Source organism: Centruroides sculpturatus, unplaced genomic scaffold (assembly GCF_000671375.1).
Source record: "Centruroides sculpturatus isolate CEXI.00-Female unplaced genomic scaffold, Cexi_2.0 scaffold1132, whole genome shotgun sequence".
NCBI lineage: Eukaryota > Metazoa > Arthropoda > Arachnida > Scorpiones > Buthidae > Centruroides > Centruroides sculpturatus.
The window spans coordinates 170,648-194,344 of NW_019385318.1; the positions used below are offsets into that span (position 1 = coordinate 170,648).

The 23,697-nt window shown below is 28.5% G+C and overlaps 1 protein-coding gene across 8 annotated transcripts in view; it reads left to right on the plus strand.

Moving 5' to 3' along the window:
- LOC111637573 (la-related protein 1B-like) overlaps positions 1-23,697 on the plus strand; it is a 151,980-nt gene that overhangs the window by 36,900 nt on the left and 91,383 nt on the right. For 7 of the 8 annotated variants that reach the window (XM_023383085.1, XM_023383080.1, XM_023383082.1 and 4 more), the window contains 5 exons: positions 12,181-12,240; positions 12,323-12,521; positions 15,535-15,705; positions 21,102-21,215; positions 21,538-21,715. In XM_023383085.1, the coding sequence (XP_023238853.1) occupies positions 12,181-12,240; positions 12,323-12,521; positions 15,535-15,705; positions 21,102-21,215; positions 21,538-21,715 (722 nt within the window). Of the gene's footprint in view, positions 1-5,602; positions 5,698-12,180; positions 12,241-12,322; positions 12,522-15,534; positions 15,706-21,101; positions 21,216-21,537; positions 21,716-23,697 lie in introns of those variants that run through there. The other variant, XM_023383087.1, reaches the window with a different exon arrangement.

Sequence of the window (23,697 nt, forward strand, 5' to 3'; positions counted from 1 at the left end):
ATTCATTAACTAAATGGCTGTTTCTAAAATTGAAGATATGAATGTTGCTAGTGCAGCCTTATCCAAAATATTTTTCTTAGATTGCTTCGAGTGGATAGTTATTTCTATCATTTTACCTTTTAATTCACAATTTAAACACTTGAGTAGATTCAGAAACATCAATATTGTCAGGCACCATTTTTCTTAATGAAGTAAACTAACTCTTTACTTCGTGAACTTCGTTAGAGTTTCGTTCGAAACGTCATCACCGCAGAGCATACGCACTGAGCAAGACTACTACTTTTTGATGAATTCGTTACTAACACGTTTAACTCTTTAACAGAATTAGCGAAAGATACAAATTAACAGGTTTATTAAATAGTATAAAAACCTTAAATTCATTATTTACATGTTAAGTATGGAGCAGCAAAATTCTGGAGTGGGAGGATTTCAAGAAAAAGAAGTGCGTAACAAGTATTTTACACATTAATTACAAAGTTCAGTTTTTTAGGGAAATAACTAGTATATTTAAGTCTATTTGTAACATGATGGAGTTGTTAATTACTTTAATGTCATCTGCATACCTTGGAATGTATGTTGTTAATGTGTTTAATAATATTTGGAACATTGTTGAATACCAAGGAGAGGAGCAAAATCATTAAAGGAAAAATCTCCAACTTTAATACAAAAGATACAAAACAAAAAATTAAACATGAAATAAAAACTGAATCCAGACTAAATTCACAATACCCAAAATTTTAAAGAGGATAGCTTGGGATTACTGAGTCAAATACTTTTTACATCCAGACAGGCAACAAAAGCCAGACTATAAATATTTCAGAGTTGTAGATTGCTTAATTACTAAGAAGTGAATTGAAAATGGAATGAAAATAGATACTGAAGTGTTGAAAAGAAAATAGTAATAGAAGAATATGTACTGTACGTCAAAGCATACTAGATTCAAAACATTTTAGTCTTGCTGAAGAAATGGCCAATTGATCTAAATGAATCTGGATATTTTTTTAGGGATGTCAGTTAGCAACAAAGAATGCTATTGGCTAGGCATAAAATTATTTTGGAGAGCAAGTGAAATATTTAAAATAAGATAATAGCTAAAATTGGTTTCTGGTCTTTATTAAAATAAAAATGATTGGATTACATCATGGCTCGAAAAGGATCTAGGTATGTTACTAATGGCTTGAATTAATTCATAGAATGAAAATGTGTGTAAATTTTCATAAATAGGGTTTATTTAGAGTAAGAAGCACATGTTGATAAAAAAATAAATTTTTTTTAAACTGTAAATGTATATCTTATACCTTTTTCAATCTTCATTAATATGAGAATTATTAGATTTTATTTTTGTAAAGTTACGTAAGAATCTGACATTATGATAAGAATAATTCAACAACAGAATGTAATAATACTAGTAGAATTTTTTTTCAATATGCAATGAATATGTAAATAGCAGGGTTATTGGAGAATTTTCACTTCCAAATTTTATACAGATTATTTTTCATCCTACATAAATGTATGTAGGTATGGAGTGAACCATCTTGAAGAAACATCAAATTTTTTTTATAATTTGGATGAAATGAAGAAAAATCTTTTTCAAAAGATGGAAAGACTTATTAAAACTTTAATTTCTGCCCATGGTTCAATTAGGCCACAGGTGGCTGGATGGTATTTCATAATAATTTTAAAATTCTATATATAAATGTGAACAGAATTTCACATATATGAGAATATGACTTATTAACTTAAATTTAGACTTCTCTAAACATAGATTGCATTGGATCTTATTGTTCATACCAGGTACTCTGAGTAGTAAGGAAAGGAAACTTTATTTGGCAACTTAGAGCATATTCAGAATGGTCAAATCACAGCCAGACTTTAGCAAAGACATGGGCTCAGATTCTTCACTAAGCTACTTGTTTTTATCATTTTTAAATTTAATTAATATGAAGTTATATAAATATAGAAATTCATACTACTATTTCAGAAAACCAAATGTTTTATTAAATATAAAAATGTTTAAAAAAAAACACTTGTAGCAAAACTGGAATCAAATATACTAATTAAACATTTGGTTACATGAGAAATCGGCATAAATTTCCATTTTTACAATATGGCATAAAAAATTTTGCAATTTAAAGACAAAATTATATAATCATCTGTTACAAATAAATAAATTATTGATTATTCAATCATTAAATAATGTAATTAGCTAAATTATAACCATATTTTTGTATATATAACAATTATATTTAAATACTTATTCTATATTTATTATTTATTTTAGATTAATTAAGAAAAGGTGAGATAAAATTAGTAATGTTTTGAAAATTTCTGTTGCATTAAACATCCTTGTTTCATTTTTACTTGCCTGAACATAATTTTACATATATAAATTACTTGGAATCAGGCATGGACATACTGTTATATTAATCATAAAATTTTGATTAATATATGTTATATAACAACTAATTAAATTATTATTATTGTTATTATATAATATAGAATATATTGTAAGAAGTTTAAACAAAATAACTATAAACAAGTATTAGATGATGGCATTCTTTATCAGGTACAATGCATTCTTTATCTTTGTACAGAGGAAAGTCAGTTCAATAATTTATTAAAATGACAGTTATAAGGAAAAAATAGGTAGAAGGATTCAGGAAAATAGTTAACTTGGAGAGTCAGTGAATCTTTTCATATAATTTTTCTTTCTTTTGCTTTTAAAATTGATTAAAATGTAAGAATTGGGAAGTAAAAATATAAGTTATTATTATGGTAAATAAAAATTAGTTGTCTTGAGTAAATTGAATCCAGTAAATATTAGTCAATACAGTCGACCCTCCCCCATAAGATGGTAGGTAGATTCCTTTTTTTTATGAAATTGATGTTTTAGGGACCTTGCCAATCACAGCCCGACACATGTGAAGTTTACGGACTATGGCTATTTGAAAGGTTTTCTTCCATAAAATTAATCGATTCCCAGACTAACTTGACTCAACATTTCCAAAATACGTATATTTTTTTGGGAATAATCCATATAAACTATGCTATAAACAAAAAACTGTAGGATTACTTACCCGAGTGTGCACCGTTCAACGTCGCCATTGCTTAAGCTTGTTTTCGTCGCGGAGCAGCACCAAATGGCGAGCGCAATTTCTGATAAATTATTTTCATTAATATAAATAATTTTTAAGGCCGTTGAATAAGAAATGTTTCTTTCACAAGAAATGTATAAAATTAGTGCTGTGTTAGACTTATGGTACCTAATTTACATACTGTACAGACAATAGTAAACTCAACTTACTCGCCTAAACTCTGTAGCGTGGCGCTGGATGGCAAAAAGTAGTTCGGCTGTCCAATGACGTTTTACCGAATTATAGTAGTTTTTTTTACCATGTTTGTACGAATACCGTTGCAATTTTCTCGCCATCATATAGGAATCCGAACTATAGGAACCCGTGTTATGGGGGGTCGACTGTATATGGGTCTATTTCTCTTTTATTTTCATAGACTCAAGCTATTCCTCCTGGAATGGATGCATTAGGAATGTTAATAACATGCTAGAATTAAAAATATTTCATCAATATGTTTTCAATATGGGTGTATCATTAAAGTGACTTTCTATTTTTCAATGTTTAAGAATGATACAGCTTAAGATGTAGTTAAAATACAGCAGTAAAGGTTCTTGGGTGCTAATTCAGGATAACACAGATACTATAGGATCATTTAATACCTATATTATCCGACACAGAACAGATTTATTTATATAAATGTATTCGGAATTATTTAGAAAACATCTAGTTAGAAAACTTCTAGTTATTTTAGAAAACTTCTTATAACTTAGTTTAAAAATGTTATATATTTATATATATAAAAATGAATGTATGTCTGTATGTCCTTCATGCATTANTGGGAATAAAAGCTGCCAATAAAATAGAATTGCTATTTATTAATTTTTTGAATATATAAATTTAGCAAAGTAGATTCAATATGAAAGCAGTTGATCAAAATGAAAAGTTCAAGTGTTAAGTGAAAATTAAGATAAAAGAAATGATATTAGTCTTCAGTACAGTTCTGTTATATTTATTATGCTTTCTTTAACAATGTTTGTATTCTTTTGGAGAAATTTTGCAGTTAACATTGAATGAAGTCGTTCATACATTTCAGCTTGACATCATTTGGCAAGATGTATCATCATTACTTACCTTTTATGTAATGGCCAGCATCCAATGATTTTAGACACTAAAAATTCATAGTGACATTTGTTAGATGTTGTTCTATTGAATATTCCAAACATGATAATATTTCAAATGTCATTTTCTGTAACATGAGAAATAAGTCATCCTGTATCGTTAGACAACTTAGGAAAACAAGTTGTATTTTCTTTCAAACTGTTTATCATCATTGATCTTAAATGCTTTCTATACTATTCTTATACTTGTTTATACACACTTACTCTTGCCATTGAATTACTGTATATACATTTTATATTATTTAAAAATCATTTTGTGATTGAAAAACTACAGAATGGAATTTTGGTCAGTCAGAAAAACATCAACTATTTTGGAGTTTTCAATCAGTTGAAAGCAAAACACATATAGTACAAATATGTATTTAATGTGCACTTAAACATCAATAAAAGTGTTCCAACATATATGAGTGTTTTAAAACATGCTAATTTTATACTAATTTTAATGAAAAATTAAATTGTATTTGTAGCTATATCTGATTTGGCCAGGAGTTTCCATTCTCCCTATGGAAGCTTGGATTGTATACAAAATGAAAACAAATTATGTTTTTAACTCTCCACTTTTCTTGCTATATCCTTTATCTTTATGTATGATTGTAGATGATGTCTTAATTACTTAGAAGGACTCAGAGGAGGAATGGGTAATATTTATAGAAATGCTGTCTTTGTTTACCTTTCTACTTCATTCAGCATTGAACATGAAAATGACACTAAAATATTGGTTTTGGATCCACATATATACAATATTTGTAATTTTTTAAGTCAGATGATGATAAAAGTTAAGATTTAAATAGTAGATAAAGAATAAAACTGAATTGAACGAATAAAGCAAATTTTTTAGATATCAGGCACAAAATGCTTATTAAATTTTTGTGCTGTTTTCTGTTCTCTGAAACTTCATATATAAAATGAAGAAGTTACCTCACCATCACCGTATACTACAAAATATATCTCCTCCTTGTTACCTGTCTCATTCAAGAAGTAACAGTAGTGTCCCAATAAAAATGTGAATGTCTGTTAATTAAAATAAATTTAGTCCCAGAGAGAATTTTTAGGAAAGAGTAATCCTTTAGCAAACTATTTCTTGTGGAAACATGCATAAAGTTATAGTGAATGGACTATAGTTTATAGCTTTTCATCAGGTTTAAACTTAACAATTAAGAATCCAATAAAAAACATTTGAGTTTGAATGAGTTTAAAGCTTGGCATATCTAAAAAGGTAGTTTTATTTATTTTTTTAAATACACCAATTGGAAATTTTTCATTGAAAGCGAATTTATTAAGGATAGATATGTATTTTTTATTAGTAATTTATTAATTATCAAGTTCATATTGTCTTTGTTTTGAAATTATATATGTGTATGTTTTTTTTGTATTTAGAAATAGCGACAGGATCGCAAATAATGAATTCTATTCCACCAAAAGAGAAAAGACGACTTCCTCCTAGAGTAAGTATATCTTAAAGTATTCTAGAATTAACTTATTTAAATTATATTGCTCAAGAAATTTTTGATAAATTTGTTCTTTAGTAGTACTTGTAAAAACCAATGTTAAACTAGACTTAAAATTATGTTTAGATAAGATCTATATGTCTTGATATATAATTAAGCTTAATTGGAGTTGACTATTAATGTGAATGTAATCCATATTAATTAATTTAGTTAGACTGTTTTGATGATTTGATTTTTTTCTTTTTTAAATATTGAGCTGATACATGCAAAACAAAAGATAGTGTTACACAGTTTAGGGTGCAAAGTGAAGTACCAGTCCTGGATTTAATGGGAAGCAAAATATAATGATCCAAAATAATATTTATATATAAACAACAATGATTATAACAAGAATTAGTAATGAATTAGTATATATTTAGTATATTTCAAATATTCAAAAAAAAAGTCAAGATCAGTTATTTACAAAATAAACAGTTAATCAATGGAAAAAAATTATTTTTCGTATAAATCAATCAAATCTCCACAGAAATAATTAAACAAAGAATACACTTCTTACAAGCTCATTGCTTATCAAAGAATGCCAGACAATTTCCTTCAATGAATATCACTGTCGAAAGCTACACCACACAGTTGAACAGATGTGCTGTCTTTTATCTTTCTATTGGTGTAACTTCACATTGCCCTATTTACATGTCTACATGTCATGGGATCAGTGACAGATATAAATTACTAAATGTAGATTTTCATATTTTTGAATTTAGCACATTGAGGGTTTCTTAGGAGTTTCCATCCAGAAAAGACCCAAAAAGAAAATAACTATAACTAAAAATAATGCCCAAAACAAAATAATGATTGGACTTGACTCCTTACACCTGTTTATATCTGTATACAGTATATGTAAGTATACATGTATAATCATTGGCAGAATGCCAATGATTATACATGTGTACTTACATATACAGTACTAAGCGAACACTAACTGAAATAAGTATTTACTTTGTCTCAGCTAGGTCCCAAACAAAAATAATAATATTCTAATAAAATTTAAAAAGGTTTTGAAATGTATTTGTCATCCACGATATATAATTGTATATGTTGGTTATGGTTGGGTGATGATCTGTGAATGTAAGATTGCATGAGATTTAGGGTATGTTCGTAAAGTCGAATGAGTTAAATGAGAATGACATCATCATTATTCTCATTTTGTTAGACTTTTTGATTGATTCATTAACTAAATGGCTGTTTCTAAAATTGAAGATATGAATGTTGCTAGTGCAGCCTTATCCAAAATATTTTTCTTAGATTGCTTCGAGTGGATAGTTATTTCTATCATTTTACCTTTTAATTCACAATTTAAACACTTGAGTAGATTCAGAAACATCGATATTGTCAGGCACCATTTTTCTTAATGAAGTAAACTAACTCTTTACTTCGTGAACTTCGTTAGAGTTTCGTTCGAAACGTCATCACCGCAGAGCATACGCACTGAGCAAGACTACTACTTTTTGATGAATTCGTTACTAACACGTTTAACTCTTTAACAGAATTAGCGAAAGATACAAATTAACAGGTTTATTAAATAGTATAAAAACCTTAAATTCATTATTTACATGTTAAGTATGGAGCAGCAAAATTCTGGAGTGGGAGGATTTCAAGAAAAAGAAGTGCGTAACAAGTATTTTACACATTAATTACAAAGTTCAGTTTTTTAGGGAAATAACTAGTATATTTAAGTCTATTTGTAACATGATGGAGTTGTTAATTACTTTAATGTCATCTGCATACCTTGGAATGTATGTTGTTAATGTGTTTAATAATATTTGGAACATTGTTGAATACCAAGGAGAGGAGCAAAATCATTAAAGGAAAAATCTCCAACTTTAATACAAATAATACAAAACAAAAAATTAAACATGAAATAAAAACTGAATCCAGACTAAATTCACAATACCCAAAATTTTAAAGAGGATAGCTTGGGATTACTGAGTCAAATACTTTTTACATCCAGACAGGCAACAAAAGCCAGACTATAAATATTTCAGAGTTGTAGATTGCTTAATTACTAAGAAGTGAATTGAAAATGGAATGAAAATAGATACTGAAGTGTTGAAAAGAAAATAGTAATAGAAGAATATGTACTGTACGTCAAAGCATACTAGATTCAAAACATTTTAGTCTTGCTGAAGAAATGGCCAATTGATCTAAATGAATCTGGATATTTTTTTAGGGATGTCAGTTAGCAACAAAGAATGCTATTGGCTAGGCATAAAATTATTTTGGAGAGCAAGTGAAATATTTAAAATAAGATAATAGCTAAAATTGGTTTCTGGTCTTTATTAAAATAAAAATGATTGGATTACATCATGGCTCGAAAAGGATCTAGGTATGTTACTAATGGCTTGAATTAATTCATAGAATGAAAATGTGTGTAAATTTTCATAAATAGGGTTTATTTAGAGTAAGAAGCACATGTTGATATAAAAATAATTTTTTTTTAAACTGTAAATGTATATCTTATACCTTTTTCAATCTTCATTAATATGAGAATTATTAGATTTTATTTTTGAAAAGTTACGTAAGAATCTGACATTATGATAAGAATAATTCAACAACAGAATGTAATAATACTAGTAGAATTTTTTTTCAATATGCAATGAATATGTAAATAGCAGGGTTATTGGAGAATTTTCACTTCCAAATTTTATACAGATTATTTTTCATCCTACATAAATGTATGTAGGTATGGAGTGAACCATCTTGAAGAAACATCAAATTTTTTTTATAATTTGGATGAAATGAAGAAAAATCTTTCTCAAAAGATGGAAAGACTTATTAAAACTTTAATTTCTGCCCATGGTTCAATTAGGCCACAGGTGGCTGGATGGTATTTCATAATAATTTTAAAATTCTATATATAAATGTGAACAGAATTTCACATATATGAGAATATGACTTATTAACTTAAATTTAGACTTCTCTAAACATAGATTGCATTGGATCTTATTGTTCATACCAGGTACTCTGAGTAGTAAGGAAAGGAAACTTTATTTGGCAACTTAGAGCATATTCAGAATGGTCAAATCACAGCCAGACTTTAGCAAAGACATGGGCTCAGATTCTTCACTAAGCTACTTGTTTTTATCATTTTTAAATTTAATTAATATGAAGTTATATAAATATAGAAATTCATACTACTATTTCAGAAAACCAAATGTTTTATTAAATATAAAAATGTTTAAAAAAAAACACTTGTAGCAAAACTGGAATCAAATATACTAATTAAACATTTGGTTACATGAGAAATCGGCATAAATTTCCATTTTTACAATATGGCATAAAAAATTTTGCAATTTAAAGACAAAATTATATAATCATCTGTTACAAATAAATAAATTATTGATTATTCAATCATTAAATAATGTAATTAGCTAAATTATAACCATATTTTTGTATATATAACAATTATATTTAAATACTTATTCTATATTTATTATTTATTTTAGATTAATTAAGAAAAGGTGAGATAAAATTAGTAATGTTTTGAAAATTTCTGTTGCATTAAACATCCTTGTTTCATTTTTACTTGCCTGAACATAATTTTACATATATAAATTACTTGGAATCAGGCATGGACATACTGTTATATTAATCATAAAATTTTGATTAATATATGTTATATAACAACTAATTAAATTATTATTATTGTTATTATATAATATAGAATATATTGTAAGAAGTTTAAACAAAATAACTATAAACAAGTATTAGATGATGGCATTCTTTATCAGGTACAATGCATTCTTTATCTTTGTACAGAGGAAAGTCAGTTCAATAATTTATTAAAATGACAGTTATAAGGAAAAAATAGGTAGAAGGATTCAGGAAAATAGTTAACTTGGAGAGTCAGTGAATCTTTTCATATAATTTTTCTTTCTTTTGCTTTTAAAATTGATTAAAATGTAAGAATTGGGAAGTAAAAATATAAGTTATTATTATGGTAAATAAAAATTAGTTGTCTTGAGTAAATTGAATCCAGTAAATATTAGTCAATACAGTCGACCCTCCCCCATAAGATGGTAGGTAGATTCCTTTTTTTTATGAAATTGATGTTTTAGGGACCTTGCCAATCACAGCCCGACACATGTGAAGTTTACGGACTATGGCTATTTGAAAGGTTTTCTTCCATAAAATTAATCGATTCCCAGACTAACTCGACTCAACATTTCCAAAATACGTATATTTTTTTGGGAATAATCCATATAAACTATGCTATAAACAAAAAACTGTAGGATTACTTACCCGAGTGTGCACCGTTCAACGTCGCCATTGCTTAAGCTTGTTTTCGTCGCGGAGCAGCACCAAATGGCGAGCGCAATTTCTGATAAATTATTTTCATTAATATAAATAATTTTTAAGGCCGTTGAATAAGAAATGTTTCTTTCACAAGAAATGTATAAAATTAGTGCTGTGTTAGACTTATGGTACCTAATTTACATACTGTACAGACAATAGTAAACTCAACTTACTCGCCTAAACTCTCTAGCGTGGCGCTGGATGGCAAAAAGTAGTTCGGCTGTCCAATGACGTTTTACCGAATTATAGTAGTTTTTTTTACCATGTTTGTACGAATACCGTTGCAATTTTCTCGCCATCATATAGGAATCCGAACTATAGGAACCCGTGTTATGGGGGGTCGACTGTATATGGGTCTATTTCTCTTTTATTTTCATAGACTCAAGCTATTCCTCCTGGAATGGATGCATTAGGAATGTTAATAACATGCTAGAATTAAAAATATTTCATCAATATGTTTTCAATATGGGTGTATCATTAAAGTGACTTTCTATTTTTCAATGTTTAAGAATGATACAGCTTAAGATGTAGTTAAAATACAGCAGTAAAGGTTCTTGGGTGCTAATTCAGGATAACACAGATACTATAGGATCATTTAATACCTATATTATCCGACACAGAACAGATTTATTTATATAAATGTATTCGGAATTATTTAGAAAACATCTAGTTAGAAAACTTCTAGTTATTTTAGAAAACTTCTTATAACTTAGTTTAAAAATGTTATATATTTATATATATAAAAATGAATGTATGTCTGTATGTCCTTCATGCATTACCACATCCTTTATTCGATTGCCATGAAACTTTGGGAAGTTTTTTAATACACTCTCACAAAGGTTTCTGGCATAGTACATTTATCCTATAATAGATACGAGTGTGTACGAGCATTGTGAGTTTGATCGATTTCAAATTGTGAAGACCGTTTTCCCCTTCAAAAAATATCTTTATATGTGCATTTGTGAACTGTTATTTACGATATTTGTAATAATTTTTGTTTAATCACTTTATTTCAACTTCTTTTTTGCTAATTATGTATTCACTGGAACTTTGTTAAAACCTTAACTGTATCCCGAACAACAACCGAAGTTGTAGGAGGAAATTTGTCTATTTTACCGATCTAGGTAGCCCCCTTTTCCAAATTTTAATATCAACTCAAAATAATTTAAAAAGACAAATTGCAATAAAACGGTTTATTATCCAACTATCAGAAATTTCATAACATATCAAGGAAGAGAGAAAGGAGAAATTAAATAATTAAAATTATAAAGGATTTAAAAATATATATATAAAAATGGGGAATATTGCACTTTTGACAATCGCTGCAAGTGTATGGGCTAAATTTGGAGAATCTGTGCTTCTTACATGGACAACTGTATGTGGCCAGCTCACGCGTCGGAAAACCTTCTGATTTATTCGTGTACGCATCAGACGAAAAACAAAAAATATCGTGTATCCACAAGCACTCCAATAAATAAATAGAATTGAAANAAGTTTAACTAACTTTCCGATGAAAATGAATAATAATAAGTTTCAATAAAAATGATAAAATGTAAATTGAATTTTATCATAATGCGTTTGCTTGAGTTTCGTTTCTTCTGAGATCGCAGCAATGCGCGACGGGTAAGCTAGTACATTATAAAAATTAAATTGTGATAAAATTTGAATATAAAAGACCTCTCAACAGTTGTCTTAGTTTTACATCTTGTTGACCTTGGATGAGAAAGATGATTTCTATACGTCTGTATTCTTTGAGATATAAAGTAGAATGTTTATCTTTGATAAGGAATTTAGAATTTATACAAAATATTTAATTTCTATTGAAATGTTAACTGTAACAGTTTATTTAATAAAGAAGTTATTATTATTATTTCAACTGTTTTTAATATTATTTGAATTGTGCTTAATAATAGGTAGAAAAACATGTAAACAGTTGTTATGCCAAAAAAAACAATAAAACAATGAAGATAAAATTGCTGCTTCAGCATTTTTTTAATATTAAAGAAACAAATTACAATTTAAAAATGTAAATAATTGAATAACAGTTTTATTTTTTATAAAATTAAACTTTACTTAATGTTGCAATAAAATGTTATATTTCTCTTTAATAGTTATTTTTTCTTCCAGACAAATGAAAATAGAGATTTAAGTGATTGGCCAACATTAGGAGAAGTTCATATGAATGAAGTATGATTTCTATACTTTTTCTTATCTAATATAGTAAATTTTTCTTTGAATGTGTCTAAAGTTGAATAATTTTATATTTTAGAGGAGACATTCACAATCAAATAGTCAAATAAGCCAAAATAACCAATTATCAAATCAAGAGTTTCCTGGTCCATCTCAAGCCAAAGCACCATTAAAGTCTCAGAGTTCTCAAGACGAAGATGATTCTGCCAAAGAAAATCGTGAAGCTTCCATCCAAGTAAATGATACTGCCAATGCCTCTAAAAATAGCAAGAAAAAAGGTATTTAAAATATAAATATAAATATTTATTATTTTTTCAAATGTGCCTTTGAATAGCTATAATGAAACATATAACAGGTTTTCTCTAATAAGTCAAACTATTTTTAATATTAGTATTTTTAGCACACAAGTATTTCACTTACAGAATGACTGTTTTATGATAACCTTGTCCTGCTGTGAAGGATGTAGGGTTCATATCATTTTTATATTATTAAATCATCATCAGTAGATTGTTAAGAATCATTCCCCATCTTAAATCCATTTGGCTCATACTATTGCAAATTACTCTTTCCTATAAATAGAAAGAATTGAGGTATATACGGTGGCCAAACTGTTGCTCATAAGCTGCATATGTGGCTCTTCTAGATTCTTACTGTATACTTATGCAATTTCTTTTTATAAACTTAAACTTTATATATATAATACTGTTCTAATAGAGACTACTGTTCTCATATATTTCTGATGAGCAATATTTGGCTTCTATTATGACAAGCTTTTGGCCACCCCTGGTATATAGACTAGAGTTAGATGGTACCTCAGGACAATAATAAACTTTTACAGCAATTCCAACAACTTATGGATTTGCAGAAATGAAAAGGAAAAATATTAAATTATTAGCAGTTGCTTACCTCTGAGTTTCAATAACATATCATATCAACGATTTTCAGAAAACCGAATATTAAATCTTTTACTAAGAAAATAACAACTTCATAACTTACAACTTACTTTTAAGAAGTCAAACATTTATTTGAAATGGTTTTGAAATTAATGTCCCACTACCAGCGATATTCATTTAAAATTATTCTAAATGCAGAATAAGAAACATTCTCTTACTATAAGTAACATTTAAAGTGTAAATCTGGATCCACATTAGTAAAAATTTGTGTGGTAGTTGAAGATAGAATTTGGCATAAATATTTTCATCGCAAATGTAAATTTATTTCCACATAAATGTTCGCATTACATGCTGTATGTCGATGCTCAAGTTGCGCATTTGAACTTTTTCATTCTTATTTTAGTGCTTTTAATTCACATGTATTAAAAGACTTCTGTACTTTTTATTAGTTTTGTAAGTTATAGTGATGGAATTAAACAAAGATAATCAGATATTTTTGATTATAATAGTACAAAAACATAGGCTCCTTCAGAATTATATGTCAAGATTTCAAGAGCTTTTGCATTCAAATACAGGTATGGTGCAAATCCTTTGATGTCCTTCCATAAACTGACAATGAATGGATTGCATGGAAAAAGTTATTGTGCACATTCCTATGTGGCACATACATCTACATTTACAAAAATTTGTTTGCACATGCAAAATTTTTTTTACCAAATACAGTGCACAATGCACATTTTTACTAATGTGGATATGACTCAATGAATTACATACATGCTTTCAAAATAGTAACTGTTTTTTGGAAAACACTAACAGAGCAGTATGGCTGTGTACACACTAGGCGTTTTTAAACGCGCGTTTTAATAAATGCACGTTAGCTTGGCGTTTGACGAACGTTTTTGGAGCATACACACTGGCTCAGTTTGGAAATGGACGTGAAAGTAATTGCTTGTGTGCCCCTCCTCCATCGTCGCTATAAAAGACAATGGCAGAGGCAAAGAGAATTTTGGGTGCACCCACTATTACGAGATAGACTGACACATGGAATGTTTGTGACGTTGTATCCAAAACTAAGACAAAATGAACCCAAGTTTTTTAATTCTTTTAAAATATCTATAAAATCCTTTGACGATGGTTGGTCTCTTTTAGATTTCATCAATAAATAGATCAGTATCGAAATGATCGTTCTCCATTTCAGCACATATATCTCAAAGCGCCTGCAAAACGCCCGTTTTAACAAAAATCTATAAACGCGCGCTTGGCCAAAAGCGCGCGTTTGAGTGTGTATGCCTATATAGAACTCTTGGTTCTTTAAAACGCACGTTTAAAAATGCCTAGTGTGTACACAGCCTAAAGTTTTATCATGATGGATTAAGATTGGAACAATTATTATAAGTTTAGATGTACAGTCACATTTATTACAATTAAAGTACACTTTAAAAAATATACTTATTTCCAAGTTGGAAATAAAAGGCTTATTTTCCAAAAACTGCCTTAAAATAATACAAAGAACTTTAACAATCCTTTTCACTTACAGAAACATGACTGCTTATGAATCTTAAAGTTTAGTAGGATTTCTTTTTTTATCATATTTGGGAACAGAAGTTTTTCTTGCCTCATGGAATTACCTCTATTCTATAGCAAGTAAATAAATTGTAGGCTGTATCAGAAGTCAGAGCATTAAATTCATTGTCATAGATTGTTTCTAGCAGCAGTACTACATAATGTTAATTATCTGTGAAAATTTACATATTGTAAAAGTAATTGTTTAAAAAGTTTTTATGTAACTTTTTAAAGTTTTTAAAAATAATTTATTCATTATCACTTCATTTTTAAAATTTAAACAAATGATTTATCTTCAAAATTTATTTTAGTAAAATAGCAAGCTATACAATGTACAGCTTGCTAAGAATGATGAAGCATACATTAAAATTTGATTTCTATCATCATATATTCTTATTGTTATATAATATATCATTTGAATATCATATATGAAATTTAATAATCTGTGTTAATCCATCTGTTTTAATATAATGCTCTTCTTCATTATTGGGCTTTTCTGATTTTAGGACTTTGTTCGTTAGCACTTTCAATTCTTTCGGTTCATTTAGAGTATTGTTCTCTTAAAAAATTTGAAATACTTGAACAGAGAAGCATACCTCTGAAGATGAACCGAAAGGTTTGAAAGGGCTAAGTAAATAAACTTTAAAGTCAAAGTAACACAAAACAGAATTAAGTGAAAAGTAAAAACAAGCATTTTTGTTGTTTGCATTTATAGATCTGTTTTGTCTTTAAATCTAATGAATCAGAATATATTTATTAATTGTTTTTGTTATACTGTATATATACATATAAAAATTTAGATTTATAATGTGTTTTTTATTATTGTCTTTTCCAGTAGGTACAAAACAAAAATGGGTTCCTTTAGATATAGAACCATCAAAATCAGAAAGGAGAAAATCTAAAAATGGTGCAGAGAGATCTCCTAGGTATAAACGCGAATCAGAAGAACAAAAGAAAGAGGGAAAGGAAAAGGCAGCAGCAGAAGGTGGAGCAAGTGGTAGTAATGGTTAGTGGTTTTATGATTAAAAATTTTTAGAAAAGTGATTTATAATAATAGAATTAAGTACAGTCTAAACTCATTACACTGCATTATTAAATAGTGCCATTCTCATTGACGGCCAAGAATTATTTGTGACTGGATCTTTTCATAAATATTAGAGACTCTTTCCATATCTATGAAGTATCAAATGTATATTTTGCATTACAAATTACTTTGTCACTAAATCTGGTGATTTTCAAATTCAAATTTAAGTAGATCTCGTTACCACAAATAATTCTTATTGCTTGAAGTACTTAACCTGTTCGATGTTGAAATTTTTATTTGTTGCCCGTGACGCCATGTTGAATTTTCGTCCATGTTAAGCCTAATTTTTTTCAAAAATAATAATCGTGTTTACTGTATCGTAAAAAATTATTTTTTTATGTTTCACAAACAAAATGTATATATTAAATAACATAAAAACGAAAAAAATTTTATTTTAAAAGTTTGTTTTAATATAAAAATGTGACGTGAAGCGACATCTAGTATCAAAAACGTTCCGATTTAAACACGGAAATATTCGGGATTGCCCACGCAGGTTAATGAGGTCAACATGAATATTTTCGGGATCAATGTAGGACAGGTTAAATTCAGTACCAGTTTCATAGGAAAATAAATGATGGTGCCAAATTAAACTTTAATTGTATTTTAGAATTTTTCACTTAACTGTAATGTGAAATTAATATAATAAGGAAGATTTTATATGGTAATGATAAAATGTATACGATGTAGTGTTCAAATCTTACTGGTTAAAAAACCTAATGAAGACTGTGGTTTATGGTCGTAAACATTAGTTTTCATTAAATGTTTGTTGTTACTGGTCTATAAAGGTTATTGAGGTGCAGTATATGATATGATTGATATTAAGTAGAGTTAACTGATTTCTGGTGAGAAAATTTGGCAAAATAAATATCTCGTTAAAGACTTGTTCAGTCAGTTTTACAGGTAGTAATCAAAAGCCAGTAATACAAAAAAAAAATCCTAAATGTTTTCAGTTTAGTAATAAAAGTACTTATCTGCAGGTAACAGTTTGTATGTCAACAAAACCAGACTCATCAGGCATTTTTCTTCAATATGTAACATGCTTTGAAAAAATTTACAAACAAAATTTTTATTGGATGAACTGTAAAAGTGTCCTGTTTCGTTGCATCTTCATACACCATTAAGAAATAACAATTTCATGGGATGACCTTTCTTTGGAGGCTACTTCCCCCATCTCAACATGCAAAACATTAAAAATGTCGCATGCTTGTTTATCCTATCCTCTGTTGCTGTAGTCACCCAATGATGATAACTTTTACTTGTCAATAGTGACTAATGAAGTGAAAGTTCTTTAAATATGGAAAAACATAAATGTCAGAAGGCACCAGATCGACATTTTATGGAAGGATGATGATGTATTTCCTATTGAAATGCCTGCAGCAAATTCACGATCTGCTGTGCCCTATGAAGTCCTGCATTGTCGTGGGGAGCATAACACTTTAAGAGGTTCAGGATGCTTTCTTCTAATGGTCTTTTATCTCATATCTCAGTGGATTTCAAATAGATGGAATTTTTTTTGGCCCATAAAAATTGATTAATTGCTTAGACTTCTTTGAAAGACTAATTTTCTAACGTGGTCATCATTTGGAAGCACTAAGTCAGTCATTTCATACTCATGTATAATTCTAACCACTTAATGTTGCCCATCTTGGTCATTACTGATTACCTATATTGAAGTTCCATTTAACAGGACTTTATAAAGGTTCTTTTTGATCACACCAAATGCCATAAAACAGGTATTTTGCATGACAATGGTTGATTGTGCTTGTATTTGTATAGTTCACACAGCTTGAAATCACTATACAATGTCGGGAAAAATGGCTCTAACTGATCTTAAATAATAGAATTGAATATTTTAAATTGTTATTTAATTAGGATGACAAATAGATAATATCATTGCATGAGATTTTTACAATGAGATTTCTCAACTTTAATTAACTAAATACTGTAATCTCAGCGTGTTAATATATTAGATTTTTTCATAGAATTTTTGTGTTGTTTCTCAAACGAAAAAGTAGAAGTCAACGTCAACCACATACAATATTTAATTAGAAACGAATAAAAGTTTATTTACAAGTATATGTTTTTACTATGAGAAAGTAATTAAAACAGATACTTATTGGAATTATGTCAAAGTTCTCATCTTTGAAAAGTTTATTTTTGCTTGTAGATTTGTTTTCTTTGTAATTTACTTGNTGATTAAAATTTTAAAATGTTCAATTAACAAATGTTTGGATTGTTGTCAAAGAATAGCAACATTTAAAAACAAGTTGTGCATGCTAATGGTCAACATCTGACCATTAATTTTAACTAGTCCTACTTTCAAACTATCATCTGTTTGCAGTTTTAAATACTATAAATAAATTGTCATAATATGAACATCATAAATAAGTTTTTATATGCCTAACAATTGTTTTTCTTAAAGACTGGAAAAGTTTTGAAATTTTATTTGCTTTAGAGTTAAAAAAAAAAAATAAAAATAAAAATAAGTTTAACATTTTTGAGTTTAGATCAAGCAAGAAGCAGGCATATGCAAGATTTTTAAAATGGTGGAGTTTAAAAAAACACCTTTTTTCATAATAAAATTAATTAATCTTTATATTTACATTATAGGTTTTTTTGTGTGTGTTATTTAAAAAGTTTTTTTCTGAGTGGAAGGGATTAAATCCCCAAAACTGCATGTGCATAGACTTGTGATGAAGTACAGTACCTGTCCACCCATTATAAGCTAGCAGAATATTTTGTTTCAGAATTTATACTGTTTCAGACATGATTTTACCATTCAAAAAGAGACTTAAAGTATTTTCTATGTTGGTTTATAAACCAACGTTAGCACTGTTAAGTTTAACGCTTTAAAAGACTATTAAATACTGAAAATTAAGTGAAAATGGATAAGATGCATTAAGATGACATGCATTGTATATTATGTGAGCATTTCTTTAAGATTACAGAAATTAAAAAAAAAAAAAAAAGATCTCAAATGATTAATGCTGTTCATATTAGTCATTTATTATTGTTTCTCTTTCAATAAGCAATAGAGAGAGTTTTTGTTAATAATAGTTTTTTTTTTTTTAAATTCATTAAAATCAATTTTTCATTGTTTATAAATGATAATCGGTTTTTATGATTTCTATGAATTTTTTCTTTGACACAAAAGGCCAAAGTCAAAAAAGTAGAAAACAATAAAAAAGTAAATAGCTACTAAAATTAAACACAATGATGAAAGGACATGAAAAGACAAAAAAAAATACAAAACAAGAACTGTAAACAAGAAATACATGTTTATTAAGATTGTTGTGTGTTATTTTTGTATATTCATTCTTTTTTATGTGAGATTAACAGGTTAGGTTAGTGTTTTCTTTGTCCTTTTATTGTAACAGGACAAAGAAAATTCATAAATCATTTCATAAATTCTCAGATTCTGATTTTTTTAAAGTATGCACATGAGCACACTTCTGGTGTAAGTTAGAATTTAATTTCATTTTATTTATACGTACATAATTTATAACAAATATTGTTGAATACTATATATTGTTGAAGAAGTGGTATGTAAAATTTTAAATTTTACATACCACTTCTTCAGACTTAAACTCAAGATTGCTAATAAAGTTTGATTTTGATCTGATAATGAAACTCACATAAATAAAACATTTGTAATAACTATTAAATGGTGAAATCAGTAGAATGAAAGAAGCAACCTCTTTGTTGTTGATGTATTTATTCTTACTTTTTATATAACAGCAATCATACATGATTGAGTTTATCTGCATGAAACAAGTCTAAAGGCTGGATTTGTATGCTTATATTTTATCGTGAAAATTGCATTTTATAGTTTAAGTAAATCATTCTATTTTGTGGATACTGAGATGATTTTTATTTTGCAAGTTCATTATGAATTTGGCTGACTTACAAAATGACCGAATGGCGACAGATGGTATTTGACATATTTGAGTGATCCATTCTTGAAAATTGAGTCAATCCAGACATGAACCTGGGTTTCCAGAGCAACAATCTGGCATCATTTAACTCTCTCACATTGATAAAGCTGGATGCATATTGATGCAGTAAAAACATCTTTATATGAAAAGTTTGACTAGACATGCTTAACACTTTTTTTAATGGTTTACGTATGCCAACATGCACATTGATCAAACAAAACACGAAAACATGATAAATCAGAATTAAACACTTTTTGACCAAATGTTTTAACATTTTTACATAAGGGAAATGAGTGGTCCATGGACAGACATGATTATACAAGTTTAAGTATGCTTAAAATTGCCAGATATGCAAATAAAGATTCTTGCTCAGTGGGTGAACACTTTCTTGTGTGCATGCATTAGCATCTGACTAGATGCTTTCTGTGTATAGCTTGTATGTGTAGTTGATTATAATAAACTAAACTAGTAAGCTTTTTCTTAGATTAGTATTAGTTTTTGCATTTTATCTGTTGGTTGTGTTTTAAATGTTACTAGACAATCAATGCTTAACAAATAAAACTTTTAAATTTGATCCATCTTTAATAAATTTTGTTTTGTTTTTGTTAATTGGATGCATCCAAACATGCTTTCTGTCTTCCTGACACTGCTGTGTCCATTTCCATTGTGACAACAACATAATTGAATTGCACACATTTCATCTGAAGATATCATGATTCCATGAGATACAATTTTGAAATTGCAACCCATCAGTGTACATATACTGTCGAACGAAATGAATGGTCTTGAATTTAAAACATTTTGTTTAATGATGGTTTGACTTAGCCAATGTGTGCTACATTGTTTTACATTTTATATAAAGATATTTTGCTGCATCAATGTGATTCCAGTCAACAAAGCCCTTTCATATGTCCACCATGGATTTGGCCAGAACCACAATGACAGGGCAAAACATTTTTGGGAAAGATTGCTCCTGAAAAATTTCTTGGATTTCTTCCTTGAATTTGATCTTTGGTTTCCAGTATAGTAGGCTGACACTTTAACTATTTTGTCTATGGTTGGCAAGCCATTGGTCTTGACATTTTGCCGTTGTATTTAATAATTAGTTGGAACCTTTGAGTTACCTAGAATTTAAAATAAATATATTTTTCTTAGTGTTAATTTTAATTATTTAATATTTCTATATAAATAAGCAATTATCATAATTCTTTTTGTTATTTATACTTTGCTACATATTTATTTGTATATCTTATATAATGTATGTATACCTTTTGAATAGCAATTAGTTATTTATTTTATTTTAAAAATATATAGTGATATCATTATCAAAAATAAAATTACTATACTAAAATATGTTTTGTTTTGATTTGTATTTTAATTTAGATGCTTCTAATAAGAAAGATTCACATCAAAACGAAGGCAGGAAAGGCAGAAGTTACAGAGGAGGCAGACGAGGAAGAGGACAAGGAAGAGGGACTTGGCCTTCAAGAAACAGGCGTAAGTTTTAACAGATTTATTCCAGTATAAGTATATTAATATATATATAAGCTATTTATTATTTATTATTGTAGCTTTATGATTATTATAGCACTATTAATGATGAATAAATAATTGGCTACTCATAAGATCATATGATATTAATACTCAGAATATTAAACAATTCATAAAATATTATTTAAATAATACTGATTTTTAATTATAATAAGTTATAAGTACTATCGTTAAGTTAATAGTTTTGTATATTTTAAATTCTTTATGTGAAATATATTTGTTAAGTAGTCAAAAACAATTCACATTTTAATTTGTTTTTCCTTTCTAGCGTCTATTCAAGATGAATTTACCGACGTGTCTTCCTTCTTTGTTGACTATAGTATAGAACCTTCAGCAGCCCCTACGACACCTTACATTACTCCATTCCTTGGAGGAGCATTTTATTATAGTAATTCATATGTTCAATTGGATGACGAATCATTAAAAACACGCATACGTAATCAAATGTAAGCATTAAGTATTTTTAAAGTAAAGTTTATTATTTTCTGTCTCTAATCTTTATAATAAAAAAAATGTTATTTCTGTATTTTATTTAAATATTTAGTGTAGTTACTTTAGTAGCAGCAGTTTAGTGGTAGCAGTAAAAGTCAGTTAGTTTATTATTATTATCTACAGGGTGTTTCAAGTAATATGCCAATTACTTATTGGTTACTGTTGTGAACTCTTCATGATGATTAATTAACATATTCTTATGTCAATGTGACGACCTGCCTGTCATATTTTTTACACTAAATAATAATCTGGAAGTGTTCACCTTTGGTGCCAATCACTAATTTTAATCTTATTTCAAAAATTTTCAAGGGTGTAACTTTTAATTGCATCAGAAACACACTTTCTCTGGGTTCTGATGGTTTTTGGGCTTTCCCTGTACTCTGTCCTCGACACAATCCTACAGGAAGTAGTCATAAGGATTCAGATCTGGTCACTAGGGAGCCTATTCCATATTCTTCTGAAGAACTGGAACACTGTTGGATATCAAATGATCACCAAAAACACTGAAAAGGAGTTTCACATTGATCCTAGTGATATGTCGTCAAGTGCTGTTCTTCATAAGCTGTGTTTTGTCCAAATTTTCCAATATAATGAAAAATGGTAAAACTTCATTTTTGAAGATGTCAGAATAAATGGCAGTATTAGTGATTTGATGGATGAATATTGGTTCAATTATGTCTTGGTGTTGTATTGCTGTTCAGAGAGTTGTTTTCTGAAGATTAGCAGTTTTATAAATTGCTGGTGGTTTTTTGTTGCCCAGAATCAATAATTTTGTTGACTGACATATCCATTCAGATGAAAGGGTGCATTCAAAAACTGCACAAATTGACTTCTTCATTGATAGGTTGAGAATTGCATTTACTATGTTATTCTGCTCCTGGAGGAATCTCTGAAAATTTGGATCTTGTACAGATATGCTCTTTATTTTTCCATACAAAATTTAGTGGATTTTGTATGGAAAAATATACGATACTCCAGTTTTCTGACAAATTCTACTGATAGTACTGTCCAAGCTTGGGGACCCAAGACAGCCTTTTTGACCTTCTGAATGTTGGTTTGACTTGAAGTTACTGATTCTTTCTCCTATGCAGGAGTTTGCTGTTTAGAGTCATCGATGATCAAATACTTGTAAAATCAATCATAAAGTCACTAGACAACTTGTGGATTCACTTATACATCTGTTGACCAAGTTTGAATATAGTGACTTGATTCTTTGTGACAACAACCTTTTGATGCATCAAGAGAGCTCCACAATCCAGATTTTTTGCTCAAGTTTTAGGCCTTCATTACTAAAACTGTTTTTCCTTCAACATCTGAAACAGACTGTTCACTGCATCTAATGACACTTTGTCATTCAATCCTACTGATGTTTAGATCTAACATTAAGCATGCAAACACGAACAGTAACAAAAAAGAACTTTATTAGAAAAGGTTAGAACTGTCACAGACATCCTCGGGCAACACCCGGACAAAATCCAACGAACTTTCGCGCCTTTTTTTTTTTGAGGTTGCCACCCACTCTTGTTGGCAAGTGTTGCCAGACAGAGTTCGTGATCTTGGCAAGTGTTGCCAGACAGTGTTCAGGATCTCTGGCGCTGGCGGCCACAAGACTATTCCAAATTAATTTGCATAAGTGTTGACTGTAAAATGGTACAGTAGTTTATTCTTTGGCATATTGCTTGAAAGACACTGTATAATTACAATATAAAAATATGTTTATACAGTGCCAAATAATATATTTACTACAAATTGAAAATAATAAAATAAAACGCATAGAAAATTTGAATATTTATAAAATCAAATTATTTTTTTAGACTTCATCTAAATAGAGATTGAATTAAATTATTTTATTGCTAATGTTTTTAATACACTTATCTACAGTTCCAAACTCTTTTTTTAACTTGGCAAATTTAACAATTATGTGATAAAGTTTGGT